Below are 20,983 nucleotides of genomic sequence, written 5' to 3'. Positions count from 1 at the left end.
TTGCCAGATGTAGGAAGTTTTCAGCCATATTTCTTTGAGTATTTTCATTCTCATTCTCTTCCCTTCCAGGTACTCCTATGACATGAGTGTTAGCTCTTTTTCCCTCAGGTCTCTAAGGCTTTGTTAACTTTTCCATCTGTTTTCTCTCTGTTATTGGGAAATGACATTGTCATTATCTTTACTGATTCTATTCTTTGTCATCTCCATTGTACTATTGGGCCCATCCTGCAAGTTTTGTATTTCAGTTCTAAAATTTCTATTTGGTTCTTCTTTATGTCCTCTTTCTTGTTGCTGGGACTTTATTTTTTAAAAATTTTTCAAGCATATTTGTAATTGCTTATTGAAACATTCTTATGATGACTACATTAAAACTCTTGTCAGATAATTCCAACATCTGATTCATGTGTTGATTTCTTTTTTTCATTCAAGCCTGAGGTTTTCCTGGTTGTTGGTATACTGACTGAATTTTTTATTATAGGCTGGACACTTTGAATATTATGAGATTTCATATCATATTTAAATTTCCTATATTAATACACCTCCTCTGACATTGTGCCAGCCAAGTAGGGCTGGAAATTCAGGTTTCCATTTGGCCTCTGCTGACACCCTAAGGTAGTTTCTTCATTACTGAAGAAACTGTTCCCACAGTTCATTATTGTTCCCACATGGCCTTCCCTTACACCTTGGAGGGCAAACCTGTTAACACTGGGTAGAAAATGGAAAATCACAGCATCACTCTTTCTTCTCTGACACCACCCTACCACCCCATCATAGCCAGGCAAGGTAGATTATAGCACCTTCACATAGCCTTTGCTCACTAGAGGGGGATGAACCACAGATCCTTCCTTTGTGTTTAGCCAGAGCTGGGTGGTTGTAACTGTTGTCATTTCTAGTTCACTAGCTTCTCCAGAATCTGTCTTTGGTTATCTTAAGCAAAAAGAAAGCCAAGGAACTCACTGTTATGTCATTTCTTTGATCTTGTAGATGCTAGCCTGTTTGTCTTCTCTCCATCTTTCAGTGTGTTTTTTGTTTGTTTGTTTGTTTGTTTGTTTAACATATAAATCCAGAGTCTTAAACTGCGCTTAGTGGAAGGAATAAAAAGATTTACATCTATTCCTGGATTGAATTTTAAAATATATATATATATATTACTTTATTTAGTTAAAATATGCTAACCATTTTTTAAAAAAATTATGTTAAGAAAATCTTACAGAAATAATGTTCCAGTATCCAAAAATTGTAATAACTAGTACAATGTATTTATATGGGCTTGAATTGTAAATTCTTACAGAGATTTTTTGAAGTGGCAGAAAAAGAATTTGCCAGAGTTATTTTCTTTGTAAGATATTTGTGTTTTAATCACTCTCCTTTTATGATGTTAATGTAATCTTGTACTGTTTTGGCTGTAGAGACTTGACAAAACTGAGTTACAGCATAACAATTAGTTTGTGTTGTTTTAATGCTTTCTACTCTGTTTCTTCCAGGGCTGGTGGACTCGGCCTCAATTTTGTTGGTGCCAATGTTGTTATATTATTTGATCCAACTTGGAATCCAGCCAATGATCTTCAAGCTATTGACAGGTATAATAATGGCAAAATTGAAATGACTTTCAGATTCCTTTAATTTAAAAATACTCCTAAACTTTTAAGATTTCTTATGAAAGGACTGATTGAAGAGAGAGGGAATTTTATAAGAACTTCTGTTTAAAGTAACCCTGAATTATTTAATTGAAATAATTTCAAATAAATAGCCATTTATTTTCCATCCATCACAAAATCCTACTAATATGACAGAAATGACTTAAGAAGAAAGAATAAACCTATAAAACTAAAGGAAAATAAGACATTTCACTACTTGTAGATCAGAAATTTTGAGAAACTTCTGGAAGATAGAAAGCAAATAGAATCTGCGTAATCAAGAAAAATAGAGAAGCCAGGTATGGTGGTGGCTGCCTGTAATCCTAGCGGCTCAGGAGGCTGAGGCAGGAGGATCCCAAGTTCAAAGCCAGCCTCAGCAACTTAGTGAGGCACTAAGCAACTCAGTGAGACCCTGTCTCTAAATAAAATACAAAATAGGGCTAGGGATGCAGCTCAGTGGTTGAGTGCCCCTGAGTTTAATCCTAGGTACATGCCCCCCACACACACTGCCCCCCAAAAATAATGAAGAGAGAAAAACTAGTCCAGAGTCTGCAGGAAAGACCTTGAAGTCTCAAGCTGAGATTGTACCCGGAGGATGTGGGAGTAGACCACAGTCTGTCCTTCTGGGGAGTTAACTAATGAATATGCTGAATCTAAAACAAATTTTCCTTTCATATTTACAGAAGGGTTGTCTATAGCAAGTCCTCCTTCATTATTTCTGAAAGAATAATCTCATAAATAAGCAGAGGATCTGATTGTAGAAAGATTCCTAGAATGAACCAGATCATGAAGTAGAGCCAAGCCTGAAGTGATCCCGGGTCTCTCCAAAGTACACTAAAAGGGGAAGTAGTTCAATAAAGCAGTTACCTGCATGGAAATCTACATCACATTTCTTTTGTTTTTCAATTTGTGTTTTTAAGATATACATGACAGTAGAGTATATTTTGATATATGTATATAAAATATAGCTAATTCTAATTATGATCCAATTCTTACGGTTGTACGTGATGTGGATTTTCACTGGTTGTGTATTCATATATGAACATAGGAAAGTTCTCTCTTATTCATTCTACTGTCTTTCTTATTCCCATTCCCCACCTTCCCTTATTCCCCTTTGTCTAATCCAATAAACTCCTATCCTGCACCCCCCACCCCGCCCCATTATTGTGTGTCAGTATCCACATAGCAGAGAGGACATTTGGCCTTTGGTTTTATGGGACTGGCTTATTTCACTTGGCATAATGATCTCCAGTTTCATCCATTTACTAGCAAATGCCATAATTTTTTCTTCATTGTAGCTGAATAATACTACATTGTATATGTGCGTGTGTGTGTGTAAATATATATATATATATATATATATATATATATATATATATATATATATATATATATCACATTTTCTTTATCCATTTATTTGCTGAAGGGCACCTAGGTTGGTTCCATAGCTTTGCTATTGTGAATTGAACTGCTATAAACACTGATGTGGCTGTATCACTGTAGTGTGCTGATTTTAAGGTTTCTTTGGCTATATTCCAGGGAGTGGGATAACTGGGTTAAGTGGTGGTTCCATTCCAAGTTTTTTGAGAAATTTCCATACTACTTTCCAGAGTGGTTGCATCAATTTGTAGTCCCACCAGCGATGTATGAGTGAACCCTTTCACCCACATCCTCGCCAACATTTATTGTTGCTTCTGTTTTTGATAATTGCCATTCTGACTGGAGTGAGATAGAATCTCAGTGTAGTTTTAATTTGCTTTTTCTAATTGCTAGAGATGTTGAACATTTTTTTTCTTCTGTTAAGTGCCTGTTCACTTCATTTGCCAATTTATTGATTGGGTTGTCTGTTTGGTTTTTTGGTGTTAAGTCTTTTGAGTTCTTCATATATCCTGGAGATTAATGCTCTATCTGAGGTGCAAATGGCAAAAAAATTTTCCCATTCTGTAGGGTGATCTCTTCATGTTTTTGACTCTTTTCTTTGCTGTGAAGAAGCTTTTTAGTTTGATACCATCCCATTGATTGATTCTTGTCTTTACTACTTGTGCATTCAAAGTCTTGTTGAGGAAGTTGGTTCCTAAGCTGACATGATGGAGAGGTAAGCCTACATTTTCTTCTCATAGGCCCAGGGTCTCTGATCTAAAGCCTAGGTCCTTGATCCACTTTGAGTTGAGTTTTATGCAGGGTAGACCACCTTCCTAATACAATCCCTAGTTTCTCATTTTAATTATGAGTAGGAACTTAGGAATTATGAGGCATCTTCATAAAACTCGCTTCATGAAAGAAAAGAGCCAGTGGAAAAAAACAGACACAAAGGGACTAAAATAAGAATAGAACACTGGGGTGGGGGGGAAGCATATAGAAAAGAAGTTCTTAGAAAATAAAATTATTGCCAAAATGAAAAGACTCAGAAATAAAGAGGGCTAGTGGTGGAAATTAATATTGGAATATAAAAGGAATGGCTATTTTAAGACAAAGTCAAGAAACAAATAGATATAAAATATGAGTAAACAGAAGTTGAGGGAAAATTCCAGAAACCATCATCTGCCTGTATCAGAAATAAAGAACAAAGAGACTGGAGGTCAGAAGACATAATTGATAACATAATGAATAAGTTTGTTGATTTTGAAGGGCCACAGCACACTAAAAGGGATAATATCTAAGAGAGAGAGAATATGTATCTTGGGCATATGTCTAGGTCCCAGGGGTAAAGAGAAGGATTAAAATATTCCAGTGTGTGTATGTCTGGTGTGTGTTTGTGTGTGTGTGTGTGTGTGTGTGTGTGTGTGTGTGTGTAAGGGGGTGGAGAGACTGAATTATAAAAATCAAAGAAAAAAGAAAAAAATCAGTTTAACAAATAAATGATAATCAATCTCATTTCTGCAGATCAGGCTTTGAAGAACAGACTTTTCCTCTGCATTATAGGATCCTAGATAAAAATAGAGTTGTCAAAGTGATGAATTTAAATTTACTATATGTGAAAGAAAAAATTATTATTTTTTGACTAGACTTGCTCTCAAAAGAAAATTATTTTGACTCTTAGTTACAATCAGTGGCCAACATATCAATATGTAAGGACAAAATAAAAACCCCAACTTTGGACATTAAGGAACTCAGAAAATTTATTGCTCATGGTCCAAAAATGTTGCTTAATGCAGCCAATGAAATATGAACTTATATACAGAGAACCCAAAATATATAAAAAATATGATAGTCAAAGAAAGTTCTGATAATTATGATTAAGTCTAAAATTATTGATAGCATGGCTGAGAGGCTTAGTACCATTATAAAAAGGAATTCCCCAGAACATAAAAGGATGGTATAAAAAACAAAAATATATTAGTTACAACTTAGAACTAAAACTCCATGTAATTTCAATAAAACATGAGGATTGTGGTGGGGAGGAGTAAAATTGTGTTCAATTTTTTACCCTCTTGGGGAAAGATCAGAGTATCCTAATCAATTCTCAAAATATATGCCAAAAAATATTTCAAAAAAAATTTTTAGGGGCAACAACTAAAACTATGAGTCATAGTAGGCACCTGGTATATTTTCTAAAATAGATGACCAGTCCCCATCCTCTAGGTATTCTGATTCTATAGGGTTAGAAGAAGACTCTACAAGTTTACATTTTAAAAATCACTCAGGGTTATAGATCAAAGGACACTATCAGCAGAGTGAAAAGATAACCAGAGAATGGGGAAAATTGCATATCTGATAAATATTAATATTTAGAATATGTAAGCAGGTCTTAAACAAGAACAATAAAACAACCAAATAAAAAATGGGTGAAGGACTTGAAGACACATTTCTCTGAAAAAGATTCATAAAAATAACAGTAACAACAAGTCTTGGTGGGAATGTGGAGAAGTCAGAACCCTTGTGCAACTGGTAGAAATGCAAAGTGTTGCAGCCACTGTGGAAAACAGTATGGTAGTGGTTCCTAAATATTAATCACATGTCACCATCTGCTCTAGCATTACTACCTCTTTTCTGGATTCATATCCAAAAGAATTGAAATGAGAGAGTTGGACAGATATTTGTATAGCACCTGTGTTTATAGTAACTAAAACATGGAGGCAACCCAAATGAATGGATAAACAAAATCCACTTTGAATAGATAAACAAAGTGTGGTGTGTACATACATTCTAGAACATGAACAAACCTTGAAAACATTATGCTAAGTGAAAGCCAAACAAATATAGGACCAGTGTTTTTTGATTTCACCTGTATAAGGTCCTGGAGTGGTCAGATTCATAGTGATGGAAATTAAAATTTACGAAGGGATGAATGGAGAGTTACTGTATAATAAGTATAGAGTTTTAGTTTGGGAGGACAGAAAACTTGTAGAGATGGATAATGGTGGTCATAAAACAGTGTGAATTTATGTAATACTACTGGATTTTTTGCTAAAAAAATCGTTAAAATGGTAAATCTTATGTATCCTTTATCATTATTTTAAAAAAGAATACTTAAGGTAGTTATGATACAATTGGTCTTCAGCTCTACTTTGAGAAACACTGAGAATTAGGTGTCAGACTTCCAAATAGTAATTACTTCAACATATGATAGGAAATTCAATATTACTATCAAACAAAATGTTAATACAATGCAAGACAAAAGCATTTTTCAGTAAGTGTTAGGGTCAGGATCGGAATCCATGCAGCTTGGCCAGAGAGCTGACGCTGTGAATCATTCTCTCTCCACTGACATCTGTCAAGGAAATGGTCATGTGAAAACCACAGAGAAATCTCCTTTGTTCTTTTGTTCTTAGGACATTTATTGTATTTTTGTTCTTTTTCATCTAGATCATTAAGATGTATTATCTTATCTAAATCATTGTTTCCTCAAAGCACAGTGAATTCCTCTTCCCTTCCCTTTCCTTCTGTTGACTCTCTGGCAGGAAGAACCAAGAAGAGAAATGAAGATGTTGACCTAAATATTATATAATTGTTTTTCAGTACTTGTTTCTACATGGTAGAAGACCCATCACTTACAGATTCTTGTTTTGTGGGCCAAGAAATTGATGAAGCATAGGTACAAAGTAACAGGCATAAAAGTTTTGTCTGTACAAAAGATCAAAGGACATGCATTCCAAGAGAATCTGTCTCATTAATCAACAGCTGGCTAAGCACATATCCAAGAGACATCTTAGATCCACTTCTGATTTCTTTGGAGCTCACATACATTGTGGGGAGGGTGGGAAGGATTATGAGCCCCTTCTGTTCTCCAGGCTGCAGGATGGGAGAGATCTTGTCCTGAGCAGCAGGAGCAATGACTGAATCAGGGTCTTGAGCTTTCCTGTGACAGAGGCAGTGCCTCTTCTGGAAACTCTCAGCTCCAAGGCACCCATGGCGACCGCTCAGTTGCTATGATGAATCTCTGTTCTTAAGGAGCTTATAAGTTCTTTACCTTGAGGTTCAGACAGCTGCTTAGGGGTACAAAGTTATGGGCATAAGCTGGTAATCATAATCGAGCTGTTCATACTTAATGACATTGGTTTGGCTTGCTTTGAAGAAATTACCTCACAACAACCCTTTTAATGATAAAACCTATAGGATCAACATGCTGAGCTGGTTCATGGTCACTATTTCCCTATCAAGGTTTAGTGAACCACCAAGACTCAACTTCATCTCAATTTGTGTGACTGTCTTTTCCTCATCCCCTCACTGACCAGTCTGGTTACCGGAATTAATAGTTATGCATGTTGAGGCAGCTTCCCCCAGCTGTGAGTAGGCAAGAACCTTTGTTCCCTTCTGGGGACATGAGATTTGCAGGACCCAAGATACTGCCTAGTATCTCTCATATCTTCTCCCTGTGTGAAGGAGACAGAGGGAACATCAAATATAACAATAGATACAGTGACCTTACAAGTTGAAAAATTAGTTTCCCCCAAAAGTAACGTTTTCAAGCACATAGGCAGTAGGGACTTGCTCCTGTTTCCCTCAGCAGTTATAAAAGGGATTTGGGAACAGGTGACCTCATTCAGAACATTTGAAAAAGCCTGCTATGAAGCACTTCAGGGAACAGACCACAGTTTTAACCACCACGGTCAGCCAGGTTAGAGCTGAATTAGTGTACTGTAGTCCATATCTGAATACCTGGGGTACCAGTCAACAGAGGGCTGAATCTTCTCTGAACTGATACCTCTGTGGATGTGGTCTCCAGATCTCCACTTGCCTACTTTTTAGCTCATTCACTGCTTTTCCCCAAGGTATATTTTATTTTGTATGGTTTTTGCTTTTGAACAGTTTTACTAAGGCATACTTGACATACATACATACAAACTTATTGAACATATATAATTGGTAAGTTTTGATGCATCTGCACCTATGAACCACGACCACAATCAAGATTCACCCATCACACATCCAAACACATCCATCACACTCAGAATTTCCCTTGTATCATTTTGGAATTAATCCCTCCTGTCCCTCCCTATCCCCTTGTCCCCAAGTAACCAGTAATTAGCTTTGTATCACTCTGGATTAGTTTACATTTTGAGGAGTTTTATAGAAATGAAATTATTTGAGAACAATCCATTCATAAAAATTGCCATAAAAGAAAATATTGAATTTGTGAAGTTCTTAGACACTAGACAGTGGGAACAAAAATGAAATTGATATGTATATTTTCCTAACATACTTTCTCCTTAATAATAAGACTTTTGTATGAATTTATGTTTTTGCATTATTACTGAATAATATAACATACCTAAACAAAATATTTATTTTTAATTAATTAAAATTTTAATAAAACTCCATTTTTATATCCAAAACTATCTCTTGAATCCAAAGTTGCTTCATGTGATTTTTTGGTTTTGTTTTTAATCTTACAGAGCATACAGGATTGGACAGTGCAGAGATGTTAAAGTGCTTAGGCTGATATCCTTGGGAACTGTGGAGGAGATCATGTATCTACGACAGGTATACAAACAGATACTAATTAAGAAGCAAACATTTTTCTGTTTTCAAAAATTATGAGCAAATTACTATAATAACCTTAAATTTTACTCTAAAATATAGAATTTAATAAGATTATGAAACATGCTCTTGGTTACACTTCTGTGAAACAGATTCATTCTTGGGTTCATTAAATTTTAGTACTGAAAGTTTCTTAGAGCAGTACTTCTTAAACTTTAACGTCCTTATGAATCAGCTCACATTGCCCTTTTCTGTATGTGCCGTGACATGAAGATTGGGGAGCACTGCTTTAGACACACCATAGTGAATGAAACTGAAATTATAGTACTAGAATTATAGTACTAGAAATTATATTACTAGAACTCAAGCACACTAGCTACTGTACTATATTGCTTTTAGTGTTTATCTAAAATTGCATTAACTCTTCATTGTGCTCAGGATATCACTTACTGCTCCATTTCTACCTCTAATTAAACAATATTTATTTCATTTATAACTGTTCACTTGAGAAGATCCGGAATGAGGTTCAAGTTTAATTGTAAATATTAAACTTGAATTGCTCCCTATATGTTCAGTTGGCATCTATTTAAGAGCAAACATTTGCCACATGTGGTGGTAGTTAGCCTAAAAATGGTCCAATCTTATATTTATGCTGTTTTCTTCATTCTATAAATGGAACTGTACATGGCAGTTTTTGTTTTTTCTTAAGCCATTTAGCTCTATAAGAAGTAGTTTATCTTTTTGTTCTTCAGTATAGCTCAACTACTGAAAATTATTTTTTTCTAAACAATTATGAAAAAGTAAGGTATTTTTCAAATTAGGAGCTATTCTGTAGAATATTGTCTCAGTGAGAGTGTCTTGTCAATCTGGTAATCTTTCTCAACCCATTATTTTATATATTTCCTTTTTACTTATTCATCTGGACTCATTTAATGGCCTATTACATAATATATACCATGTAATGATATCTAATAAAAAGTTTTCAAGAGACAAGGTAATTTTTCAGAACTTGTATGATACAAAGATGACTATCTTGTAAATGTAAATAGGTTTTAAAGGTGGTTTGGAGTTTGAATGAAGGGTGTATACGGAGTACACTGTAGCCTCTCAAATGTTCTTCAAATCTTTTAGGGAAAAAAATCCCGAAATAAGTAAATGAATATAAGTATGTTGGAAAGCAAAAAGAGTTTTCCCAGGGGCCCATAAATTGTAAGGAATGCTTAAAGACAGAAGTCAGTAGAGAGCAGGCTGAAAGAAGAAGCAAATATGTGCTGTCCTGCCATGCTCAAGTAACTATGGCAAAGGGCTGAGATAAGCAGTAAGGTATTAAAGGCAGATGAGCAGCCAACCAAAAATAATTACTGAACAATTTAGGAAAATAAGCACCATGAGAAAGGCACCGTAGTGAACTGAATAATATCCCTCAAAAATACCAGGTCCTAGGTAGGTATGGTGGTGCACACCTATAATCCCAGCAGTTTAGGAGGATGGAGGCTGAGATAGGAGGGTCACAAGTTCAAAGCCAGCTTCAGCAATTTATTGAGGCCCTAAGCAACTTAGCAAGAACCTGTCTCAAAATTTAAAAACAAACAAACAAACAACAACAACAACAAAACATTAAAAGGCTTAGGGATATGGTTCAGTGCTTAAGCACCTCTTCAGTTCAATTCCTGGCATGCATGCATGCATGCATGCACGAACGAAAGTGTGCGTGCACACACACACACGCAAAAATCCTGACCCTGGGCCCTTTATAGGAAGAAAAGGATCTTTGCATAAGTGATCAATTTAAGGATTTTGAGATGGGGAGATTATCCTGGATTATGCAAAACTGTCCTTATAAGAAAGAAGAAGAGTAAAACTGGACATAGGCAGGAGGTAACCAGAAGGCAGTGTAACCAGAGGCAGGCACTGGAGAGATGCATCCTCCACCTGAGGAATGTGGCAGCCTGCAGAGGCTGGAAGAGGCACGATATGTGCCTGGAGCCCCGCTGGAGCACAGCTCTGTCAGCACTCTCGCTTCTGCTCAGGGGTCTTGACTTCAGACCTCTGGCCTCAGAATCGTGAAAGAATAAGTTTCTTTTGTTTAAGGGCATTGAGTTTATGATCATTTGTAGCAGGAGCCATAAGAAACTAATACAGGTAGGAAGAAGAAAAAGAAGAGGAGAGGGGGAAGGGAGGGGAAATAAACAGAGAAAACAGAATTAAAAGAAGAAAGAATAAGAGACTTTAGAGAAATATAAATAATATCTCCAAAGGGTAAGTAAGGTTATAGGGACCCAGAAACAAAAATAGAATACCAGAAAAAGAATCCGCTAGAGAGATTCAGAAAATGAAAAACTCCAGACCTAGAAGGCAGAGCAGCAGGCAGATCATCCATCTAAAAAGTAAAAGCTAAATACTAGTTCTAGGCTATACAGCAAAGAGACAAAGATAGAGCATAGGTAACAAAAGTGAGGAGATGCAACGACTAGATCCAGAAGTTGAACATCAGTCTTAGAGTTAAGAGGAGAAGAGAGGGAAAGACAGGAAACCCTAAAAAGGGACTGGGGCCGGGACTGGGACTGGGACTGGGGCTGGGACTCCGTGGTAGAGCTCTTGCCTTGCATGTCTGAGGCACTGGGTTCTCTCCTCAGCACCACATAAAAATAAAGATATTGTGTTTGTCTACCTACATCTAAAAATAAAATTTTTTAAAAAGGTAAGAAACATGAAAAAGTGGAAAACAAGAATCTGGATTCTGTGGGCCCAGCAAGTTCTAAATAGAATGAATGGACATGGATTTGCATTTACACCGTCTCTCTGTAAGCATGAAACACTCAAAGAGAAATTGAAAAATTCTTAAAATTTCCAGAGGCAAACTTATATGGAGGAAAAACATCATCACTTATAATACTAGAATTAAATAGAGAACTAAATTCTTATTAGTGGTTCTGGCTACTTAGAGGCAATAATTCAAGTGAGGGAAAATTATAGCTTTATATTGTGCAAAGAAATTGAATTTTTAATTTGGAACTTTCCCACAAAGAAAGATCCTAGTCCAGATGACTAAAGGGCTGGATTCTTTGAAACATCTAATATTCTTCATGAAAACAGAGGAGGGAATGCTTCCGACTTATTTTAGAAAGAAGACTTCTGACATCAAAACTAGACAAAGGCATTGCAGGAACAGAAAATTACAGACCACCGCCTCCCAGGAACATAAACACAGCATCTTTCACAAAGCCTCCAAGTGAGGAATTGAATACTAATCTCACAGACAAGGGAGGCAGAAACAGGAGCCGTGTGGCTGCAAGGAAGGACCAACACCCAGAACCTTCCAAGAGGCCCAGACATCTTGATTTCCAACTTCAAGCCTCCAAAACTGAGAGACAATAAATTTCTGTTGTTCTAAGCCCTCAGTTTATAGCACTTTATGACAGCCAGTGCACTAAGAAACTAACACAGTCTCTAAGGAAAATCTTGTAAGGTTGACTACATGTTTGTATGAAATTTCTGTATGGCACAGGAACTGAAAACCAAATGAGAAGAGAGACGAGGATGGAATTTTGTCATATGTAAAGTTCGAACAGCATCTACAAAATATTAAAATTTCAAGGGGCTGGGATTGTGGCTCAGTAATAGAATACTCATCTCGTGTGTGAGGCACTGGGTTCAATCCTCAGCACCACATAAAAATAAATAAATAAAGGTACTACGTCCATCTACAACTAAAAGAATATTTTTCTTTTGTCTTTTCATTTCTTTTCAATTATCTTATCCCCCCTTCCTTGAATTCTACCTGCTTACTCTCATTCTCTTTAGTGACTTCTTCCCTTCCATTCTAATACCTTTCCTCCCAAGCATCTAATAAATTTATAGGAGTAAACAGTAACTCATCAGTCAAACAGAACAAGAAGTAACATGAGCAGCTTCAAAAAGCAAGGAAGAAAAGGAGTACAAACAATGCAGGACAGCCTAAATATTCAGGAGGACCTAGAGTCATCAGAAAAATGGTCATATAAAGAACTCAAGGAACACCTTAGACAGATGGAATGGAACCTTAAAGAGGACACAAGACAGCAAATTCAAGCAGCGAAAGAACACATTGAGAATGAATTACATAAACAGATAAAAGAATAAGTTAAGCATCTTTATCAGGAGACAGAGATTATAAAATATAATCAAACAATAATTCTAGAAATGAAGGAAACGATAAACCAAATTAAAAACTCAATTGAGAGTACCACTAACAGAGTGGAGCAAGTAGAAGCCAGAACGTCAGATAATGAAGACAAAATATATCATCTTGAAAAGAGTCTAGCCAACTCAGAAAGGCTGGTAAAAAATCACGAGAAAAACATCCAAGAGTTATGGGATAACATAAAAAAACCAAACTTACGAGTCATCAGGATAGAAGAAGGCACAGAGATTCAAACCAAGGGAATGAGTAACCTGCTGAATGAAATAATTATAGAAAACTTTCCAGAAATAAAAAAGGAAACAGATATACAAATTGAAGATGCATACAGGACACCGAGCACACAAAATCACAGTAGACCAACACCAAGACACATTGTTATGAAGATATCCAATATACAGAACAAAGAGAAAATATTAAAAGCTACAAGAGAAAGGAGACAGATTACATTCAGGGGTAAACCAATAAGGTTAACAACGGATTTTTCATTACAGACACCGAAAGCAAGAAGGTCATGGAACAATGTATTTCAAACACTGAAAGACAATGGATGCCAACCAAGAATTCTGTATCCAGCAAAATTAAGCTTCAGGTATGACAACGAAATAAAAATCTTTCATGATAAACAAAAGTTAAAAGAATTTGCAGCCAGAAAACCAGCATTGCAAAGCATTTTGAGCAAAACACTACACGAGGAAGAAATGAAAAACAATAACCAAAACCATCAGTAGGAAGTGCCTCGGTAAAGACAGAGGGCGAGGAGAAAGATAATCATGGAGAAACAAACTAATTTTTTTTAAAAAAAGGATAAATAATCAAACACGGATGGAAGTACAAACCATATATCAATAGTAACTCTGAATGTTAATGGCTTAAACTCTCCAATAAAGCGACATAGGCTGGTATCATGGATTAAAAAAACAAATCCAACAATATGCTGCCTCCAGGAGACACATCTGATTGGAAAAGACATACACAGGCTGAAGGTGAAAGGATGGGAAAAAATATACCACGCACACAGTCCTCGTAAACAAGCAGGGGTGGCCATCCTCATATCGAATAAAATCGACTTCAAGACTAAGTTAATCAAAAGGGATAAAGAAGGACATTATATACTGTTAAAAGGAACCATTCACCAACAAGACATAACAATTATCAATATTTATGCACCAAATAATGGTGCTGCGACATTCATAAAACAAATTCTCCTCAAGTTCAAGAATCAAATAGACCACAACACAATAATCATGGGTGACTTCAACACACCTCTCTCACCATTGGACAGATCCTCCAAACAAAAGTTGAATAAAGAAACTATAGAACTCAATACCACAATCAATAACCTAGACTTAACTGACATATATAGAATATATCAACCATCATCAAATGGATATACTTTTTTCTCAGCAGCCCATGGATCCTTCTCAAAAATAGACCATATATTATGCCATAGGGCAACCCTCAGTAAATATAAAGGGGTGGAGATAATACCGTGCATTTTATCTGATCATAATGGAATGAGGAGAGAAATGAATTACAGTAGATGGGGTAGAGAGAGAAGATGGGAGGGGAGGGGAGGGGGGATAGTAGGGGATAGGAAAGGTAGAAGAATACAACAATTACTAATAGCCATTATGTAAAATTGTGGATGTGTAACCGACGTGATTCTGCAATCTGAATTTGGGGTAAAATTGGGGGTTCATAACCCACTTCAATCTAATGTATGAAATATGATATGTCAAGAGCTGTGTAATGTTGTGAACAACCAATAAAAAAAAATTTTCCAAAACCCATAAAATGACTATAAGTAGGCATTTCTCTGAAGAAAAAATACAAGTGGTTATAATGCTCATGTGGAACACTAACCACACACCTAAAGAAGCAAAATAAAATATTATCATGTCCTGAACATTCTACATTTTTAAATTATGGTTTTGTTTTGAGGGTTGCTGGACAGAGTGCTGATGCTGTTGGAATACTCACATACTGTTGCTGAGAATACAACTTGTTACACTTATTTTAGAGGCTAACCTGACAAAAATGCTCAGAAAGGGTTGACAAGGATTCATATTCAGCACTGTTAGTGTTTGTTTAAGAATAAAAAAGGAAACAGCTTGAGTGTCCAACAATAAAGGAATGATAACAAAAATTCTAGTAGACCCAGGGGCTAGGTTGTCGCCCAGCAGTAGAGTACTCACCTCGCACGTGCGAGACCCTGGGTTCGATCCTGAGCACCACATAAAAATAAACAAGTGAAATAAAGGTGTTGTGTCCAACTACAACTAAAAAATAAAATATTTTAAAAAATTCGAGTAGACCCAAATCACAGACTACTCTGCAACAGAAGAAGAAGAAGGAAAAAAAGACTGTAAGATGTCGGGTCATATGCAATGTTGTGACAGCGTCTCTGAGACATTGTTAAGTAGGTCAAAAAAGCAACTTGCAGGACAATATATGCAGGTATCAATAGTATCTATGCATTATACTATTTTAATATGGTTATAGAAATAGCTGTAACTACATTGAAAGAGATCTAGAGAGTTACACCTGGCATTAGGATTCTAGTAAGGGGATCTATGTTGTTCAAGAAGGACTTTGACTTTGATGTCTTTGTTGTTGTTGTTGTTTTGCATCTGGTTGTGATAATGCATTCAGGTATTTTATACTTTTTTAAAAATGAAAACATCACTTATATAGCAACTGTACTTCTTCAGGTTTGAAGCATTATATGCTTTCTAAAATTTGCCATTCAGAAATTCATCTCGTTGTGAAAAATGTATTTGCAGAAACAGCACAAAGAACCCCCAAACTTCACCGTAATCCCCCAGTTGGTAATATTTTACATATTTGCTTTTTCTTTCTCTTAAATCTTATCTTTTATCTTTTTCTGACCTACATGAGAGAAAGTCACAGACTTTATCTCCAGTGTATATTTCCTCAAAAGCAAGTCACTCTCCTATTAGAAGAACATATAAAAATGGCTTTATGCATTAAGAACAGATTTCCATATTTTTGTACAACTCACCCCTCTTCATTTCAGTTACCCAGATCACTGACATTGATGGATCATTACTTTGTAACCCTTAGGACCTGTTTAGTTTTCCCAGCTCTCCCCAGATGTCCCCTTTTTCCTTTCTGGTTTATGATGCAATCCAGGATCATGGTTACATTTTTACTTAGGTGTTTTCTTGCCTTTCATGATGACTGTTTCAGACAGGAAGCCTTTCCTTGTGTGGGATGTCCCTTGACCTAGCTGGATCCATTAGCTTCTTGTCCAGACTCAAGCCAGGAATCTTGGCAGGAATGCCACAGACAGGATGCCATGCCTTCTCATCACATCAGTCAGAAGGCACAGCATGGTGACCTGCGGGTTTCTCCACTGCACAGTGATCACTGTTACCATTTTAATTGATAAGTAGTTCACAGGGAGGTCTCCAGAATCACACCAATATCCCATTTATGTGTTCATCAGCCTTTCTGCCCGAGTCAGCTGCCCCTATGATGAAAGCCAGGTGTGATTTCTCTATTTCCATTATTCTTTCAGTTTTGTTCTTTGGCATTCTACCATTAAAAAAGTTTCCCCTTCTATGTATTTATTTAATCTGTGTAGATTCATGGGTTTCTATTTTAGTAACAATTTTCAACCCATTGAATTTTGCTATTTACTTTGATCTTCAAATCATCTTGTGTCTAGCCAATGGGAATTTGTTGAAAGAAGCTTCTGTGTCATTTGACATGTCCCTGTCATTCTTTTTGCATATATTTACTGTGATAGGCTGATTATGGTCCCCCAAAGATGTCTACTTCCTAATCTCCTGATCCCTGTGGATTTGGGGGTGGTCCCAGTGTAATCACGAGAAGACAGTAGGGTCAGAGATAGCAGAGAGGAAGATGTGAAGGCAGAAGCAGGGGACCAGGTGACACAGATGAGACAGCAAGGCTGCTGGCTTTGAAAATGAGAGAAGGGCCCTTGAACTTCTTAACATGAGCACATCCTTTTAACTTTTTTCTTGCATATCTTATCTGTGGTCATGATGAAATCCAAGCATTTTATGACCTTATGTGAATTTTTCTTATGCTAGAATGTAAGCTACATTTTCTAGTTGTGGTTTTTTTTTTCCCTTACCCTCTTGAATTATACAATGATATTTTTATGGTTAGCCTACTGAAGGAAAAACCTGATTTTTCTTGTACTGAAGCCACTTTGGAAAACTTAAAGTTTAAATGTAAAATAATGTACTTTTAATAAATTTTGTGGCTAAACCTTTGCTAGGAAAATTACAAAGACTCAGGGCTTGCAGCTTCTCTTAGTAATTGTAGTTTGTAGATCTACAGTCCAACAATGTCAGGGTTAAAGGTAGAGTCAGCAGCAAGGGTAAAAGAGACAGCTGGTCATTAGTCTTATCAATTGCTTTTGTGAATCTGTATTCCGAGGATTGTAGCCCCCATTTCTGGGCCATTGATACTGAACTGATCAAGTTGATATGTTGATTTATAACTTTTTAAACTAAAATCATAAGGCTTTGTTTAAAAAAGCAATCCTCTATGTGAGAAATTGTTGAGAGTATCAATTTTCAATTCAGCTAAACCCATGTACAAATTCTAGCAATGACACCTTGCTGACACCCCTAGGCAAATCAATTTCTCTAAACTTAAGTTGCTTTATTTATAAAATAGAGAAATTCTACATTTGTTACTTCTAAAATGGAGATAATATCTTATGAAGTTACAGAGGTTATATATGAGAGAATGTAAAATAAAATGCTGTAGACGTAGGAAGTGTTCAATAAATGGTGGGTCTTACTAACAAGAATTTTAGTTGTCTAGAATAACATGACAGTGCAGATCAGCTCCGACAATAATGAAAGTTAAGCATCACTTCTTACTAATTCCTCCATCCCTAAACTGAAGTTATTTTCCATTCTGTAGATTTTTTAATTTGTTTCTTCCAAGATACTTTTAAGGTATACATGGGATTAATCAGGTTGTATTTTAAGTTTACATATTTACATAACATTTAGTAAAATATCCAGCATATAGTGCACATGAATGTTGATCCTAAAATGGTAAATGTCCTTAAGGACCCTATGTCAGTGTTCTTTCTGTATTCGACATTGTTTTCTACAACAGCAATAGAGTTTTGGCTGTTAGTTGACAATGTAATTGTGATACAATCAGTTGGACACAAATGGTTATTGTATTACTTTGGATTATAATTTAATTTTAGTGACACAGTGATTACTTCTCTCAGTTTTAATAGTCTCTGAAATGAATTTAAAAAGTAAAAATATATTGAAGTGTATGTTTTTATTAAACATTCATGTCAGGTGGATATATTACATAAATATGTGATTTTGATTCACTTCTTAGAAAACAGATAAAACAGGAAATGTAAGATCTCTGCTTCAATAAGACTGGCCAATTATTATTCTCTCACCAAAATGGCAACATCTGCCAGGGAAATTTAAAAAAAAAATTTCCTCCAAGAGATTCCAAGATTCCACCTGCTCTAGCTAATGCTGTATATATATGGAATGCCAGGAAGTTCTGACATATTGTTGGAGCAAATACTTCAAAAACATCTTGAATTTTTTGTTGTTATTGTTCTTGTTGTTGTTCTAGCAACTTCACTGTGTGGTAGTTGGAAGTGAAAATGCCAAGCGATATTTTGAAGCAGTTCAAGGATCAAAGGAGCATCGAGGAGAACTTTTTGGGACCTATAATCTCTTCAGACTAAGACCCCAAGGATCTTGTCTTACGAGGGACATCCTGGAGGTATGAAATTATTCTTTGACCCTTTCAATAATATTTTAACTACAGTTTTATCCCACAGGAAACTTGAAATACAATTGGTGCATTTTCAGAGAAACTTTTGGTTTTCCTTATCAAAAATACTGATGTTTAGAATTTCTACTTTTAGAGAAGTAGGAAATAAACTGGTATACCTCTAGACAAAGATTTTCTCATGCATAGTTGTAAATAATGCACATACACACACACACACACACATACAAATATATGTTTGAGATAGTGTGATTCCAAAGGCCATTTCAGACAGGCAGAGAGATGTTTGTTATTTTGAAAGCAGCTGCTGAAGAAACAAGAACTAATAAAATAAAATTAAATCCTGAATAAACAGAAGTATAAAATATGTTTTGATTAGAAGTTACCACATACTCCTTGAGATGTACTCTCTTGTCTCATGGAGATTTTTGTTTTCTGTTCCCAATAAAAATTCCACACCAATATTTCAAACTCTCCCAGTTATGTTCATCCTCTGCATACAGATGTTTCTTATTCTTCAAATGAGATGTCTACTTAAAAACTAAATTTTTTAATATGCTGGAGTACTAAGGATATTAGTCTACTTTTAATTAATGTTAATATGGGTATCATAAAGTCTTTCTGAGTCTTCTTTTTTAATCTCCTTACTACATCGATGAGGAAGTTGAAACTCAGAGAATTTCAGGAATTTATAGTAAAACCTTAATGTATTCATTTAGTCAGTACCATAAAGTTTAAGGAAAAATTGGTTCTTGTCCTTGAGGTACTTTGACTATCTTGATGGACGGTGGAAGAGATTGTTTACATAATGAATAAATAATATAAGTCACTATACATTGAGCAAGTTCAGTGGTAGTTCAAAAGGATCACTGGTGGACCTGGGACCATTGTACACACCTGTAATCCCAGAGACACAGAAGTCTGAGGCAAGAAGATTATTGAGTTCAAGGCCAACCTGGGGAACATAGACCCTGTCTCAAAAAGGATTGGGGATGTAGCTCACTAGTAGAGCACTGAGTTCAATCCCTAAGACACACCCCCCCGCAAAAAAAAAGATCCACTGTGGATAAAAAAAGAAGTTATATATTAATTGTATCCTGCAAATATTGCAACTATTAAACAGTGTTTGATGTTTATTGCTGAGTTTTTGTTTTACAGTTAACTATCTGATTTTGAATTGAATGGCCCACTTAAAGTTATTTTCTCCCCCCCCCTTTTCTTTTTTCTTTTTTTTCCCCTTGTTTTTGAATATGCCATTTCTTTCATGGACTTCTTCATTCCCATTTCTCTTATTTGTCCTCCATCTTTCCACTCTACCCCTAGATAGTCCCTTCATCTCAGAGTACTACCCAATATGCCTATATCCATATTTATAATTTAAAATCATTGCCTGTAAAAATAGCATTTGATTATTTATCCTGTCAGAATCACCATCTATTCCTTTGTTAAACAAGTATTATGTAAAACAAAATAGGAAGAGAAGTTATTAAGTGGAAAGTTCTTTTGTTCTCTGGTTGTCCACCGTGCATCTTGTTTCTTCTTCAGAAGTTCTTTTTTTTTAATGACAGGGCCATCCTGTCATTAAATTCATTTCATTTGTGGTAAAGTATCTTTAACAACTTGACATATCACTGGTATTTGATTATTAAATTAAGTTTGGAATTAAGATTACTTATTTGTCACCAACCAGAATTTAAATTATTCTGACCTGGTTAGATTCATGGTGCTTTTGGCCAAAAGATATTTTATTATTCCAAGGCCTGCATTATGGGGGCCTTTTGAAATATTTTAAGATGGAGAAATTTGAATTATATTGCACTTTTAATCTTAGGATTTCTGGGCAATTTAATTCTATCTTGTATTGACCTTCATCTTCATGGTTTTCCTTTAGAGATAGATATTGAGAGTTCATTTCACAGATATTTATTGACTATCTCTTCCTAGAGCTAGACATACATAAATGAATAGATTAAAAACTTCTTTCTTTTTTTTTTTTTTCTGTCAAGTTTTGTATTTGATTTTTTTTTTACATTTTTTTTATTGGTTGTTCACAACATTACAAAGCTCTTGACATATTATATTTCATACATTAGATTGACATGGGTTATGAACTCCCAATTTTACCCCAAATGCAGATTGCAGAATCACGTCAGTTACACATCCACAATTTTACATAATGCCATATTAGTGACTGTTGTATTCTGCTACCTTTCCTATCCCCTACTATCCCCCCTCTCCTCCCCTCTAAAAACTTCTTTCTATAAGAAGTTTACATTATATTGGCAGAAACAAACAATAAACAAAGTAAGTCAGTGAAAGATACAGTATATGATGATAAGTTCCAAGTATAAAAATAGAGCAGGGAAAGGAAATAGGGACCTTCAAGGAAAGAGCATCACAATTTTAGACTGAGATGGCTAAGGATGCCCTCCTTGTGAAGGTTGCATTTGCATCTCCAAAG

General features: G+C 35.6%; 1 protein-coding gene across 1 annotated transcript in view; it reads left to right on the top strand.

Moving 5' to 3' along the window:
* Positions 1-20,983, top strand: part of LOC308631648 (DNA excision repair protein ERCC-6-like 2) — a gene marked incomplete at its 5' end in the record, with an annotated part of 80,202 nt that overhangs the window by 21,447 nt on the left and 37,772 nt on the right. Inside the window, 3 exon segments of the mRNA XM_081263028.1 lie at positions 1,485-1,580; positions 8,474-8,573; positions 18,361-18,513. Coding sequence (XP_081119154.1) covers positions 1,485-1,580; positions 8,474-8,573; positions 18,361-18,513 — 349 coding nt within the window.

Source organism: Spermophilus citellus, assembly GCF_964194105.1.
Source record: "Spermophilus citellus genome assembly, chromosome: 12".
In the NCBI taxonomy this organism is placed as follows: Eukaryota; Metazoa; Chordata; class Mammalia; order Rodentia; family Sciuridae; genus Spermophilus; species Spermophilus citellus.
This window is presented reverse-complemented; position numbering and strand designations above follow the sequence as displayed.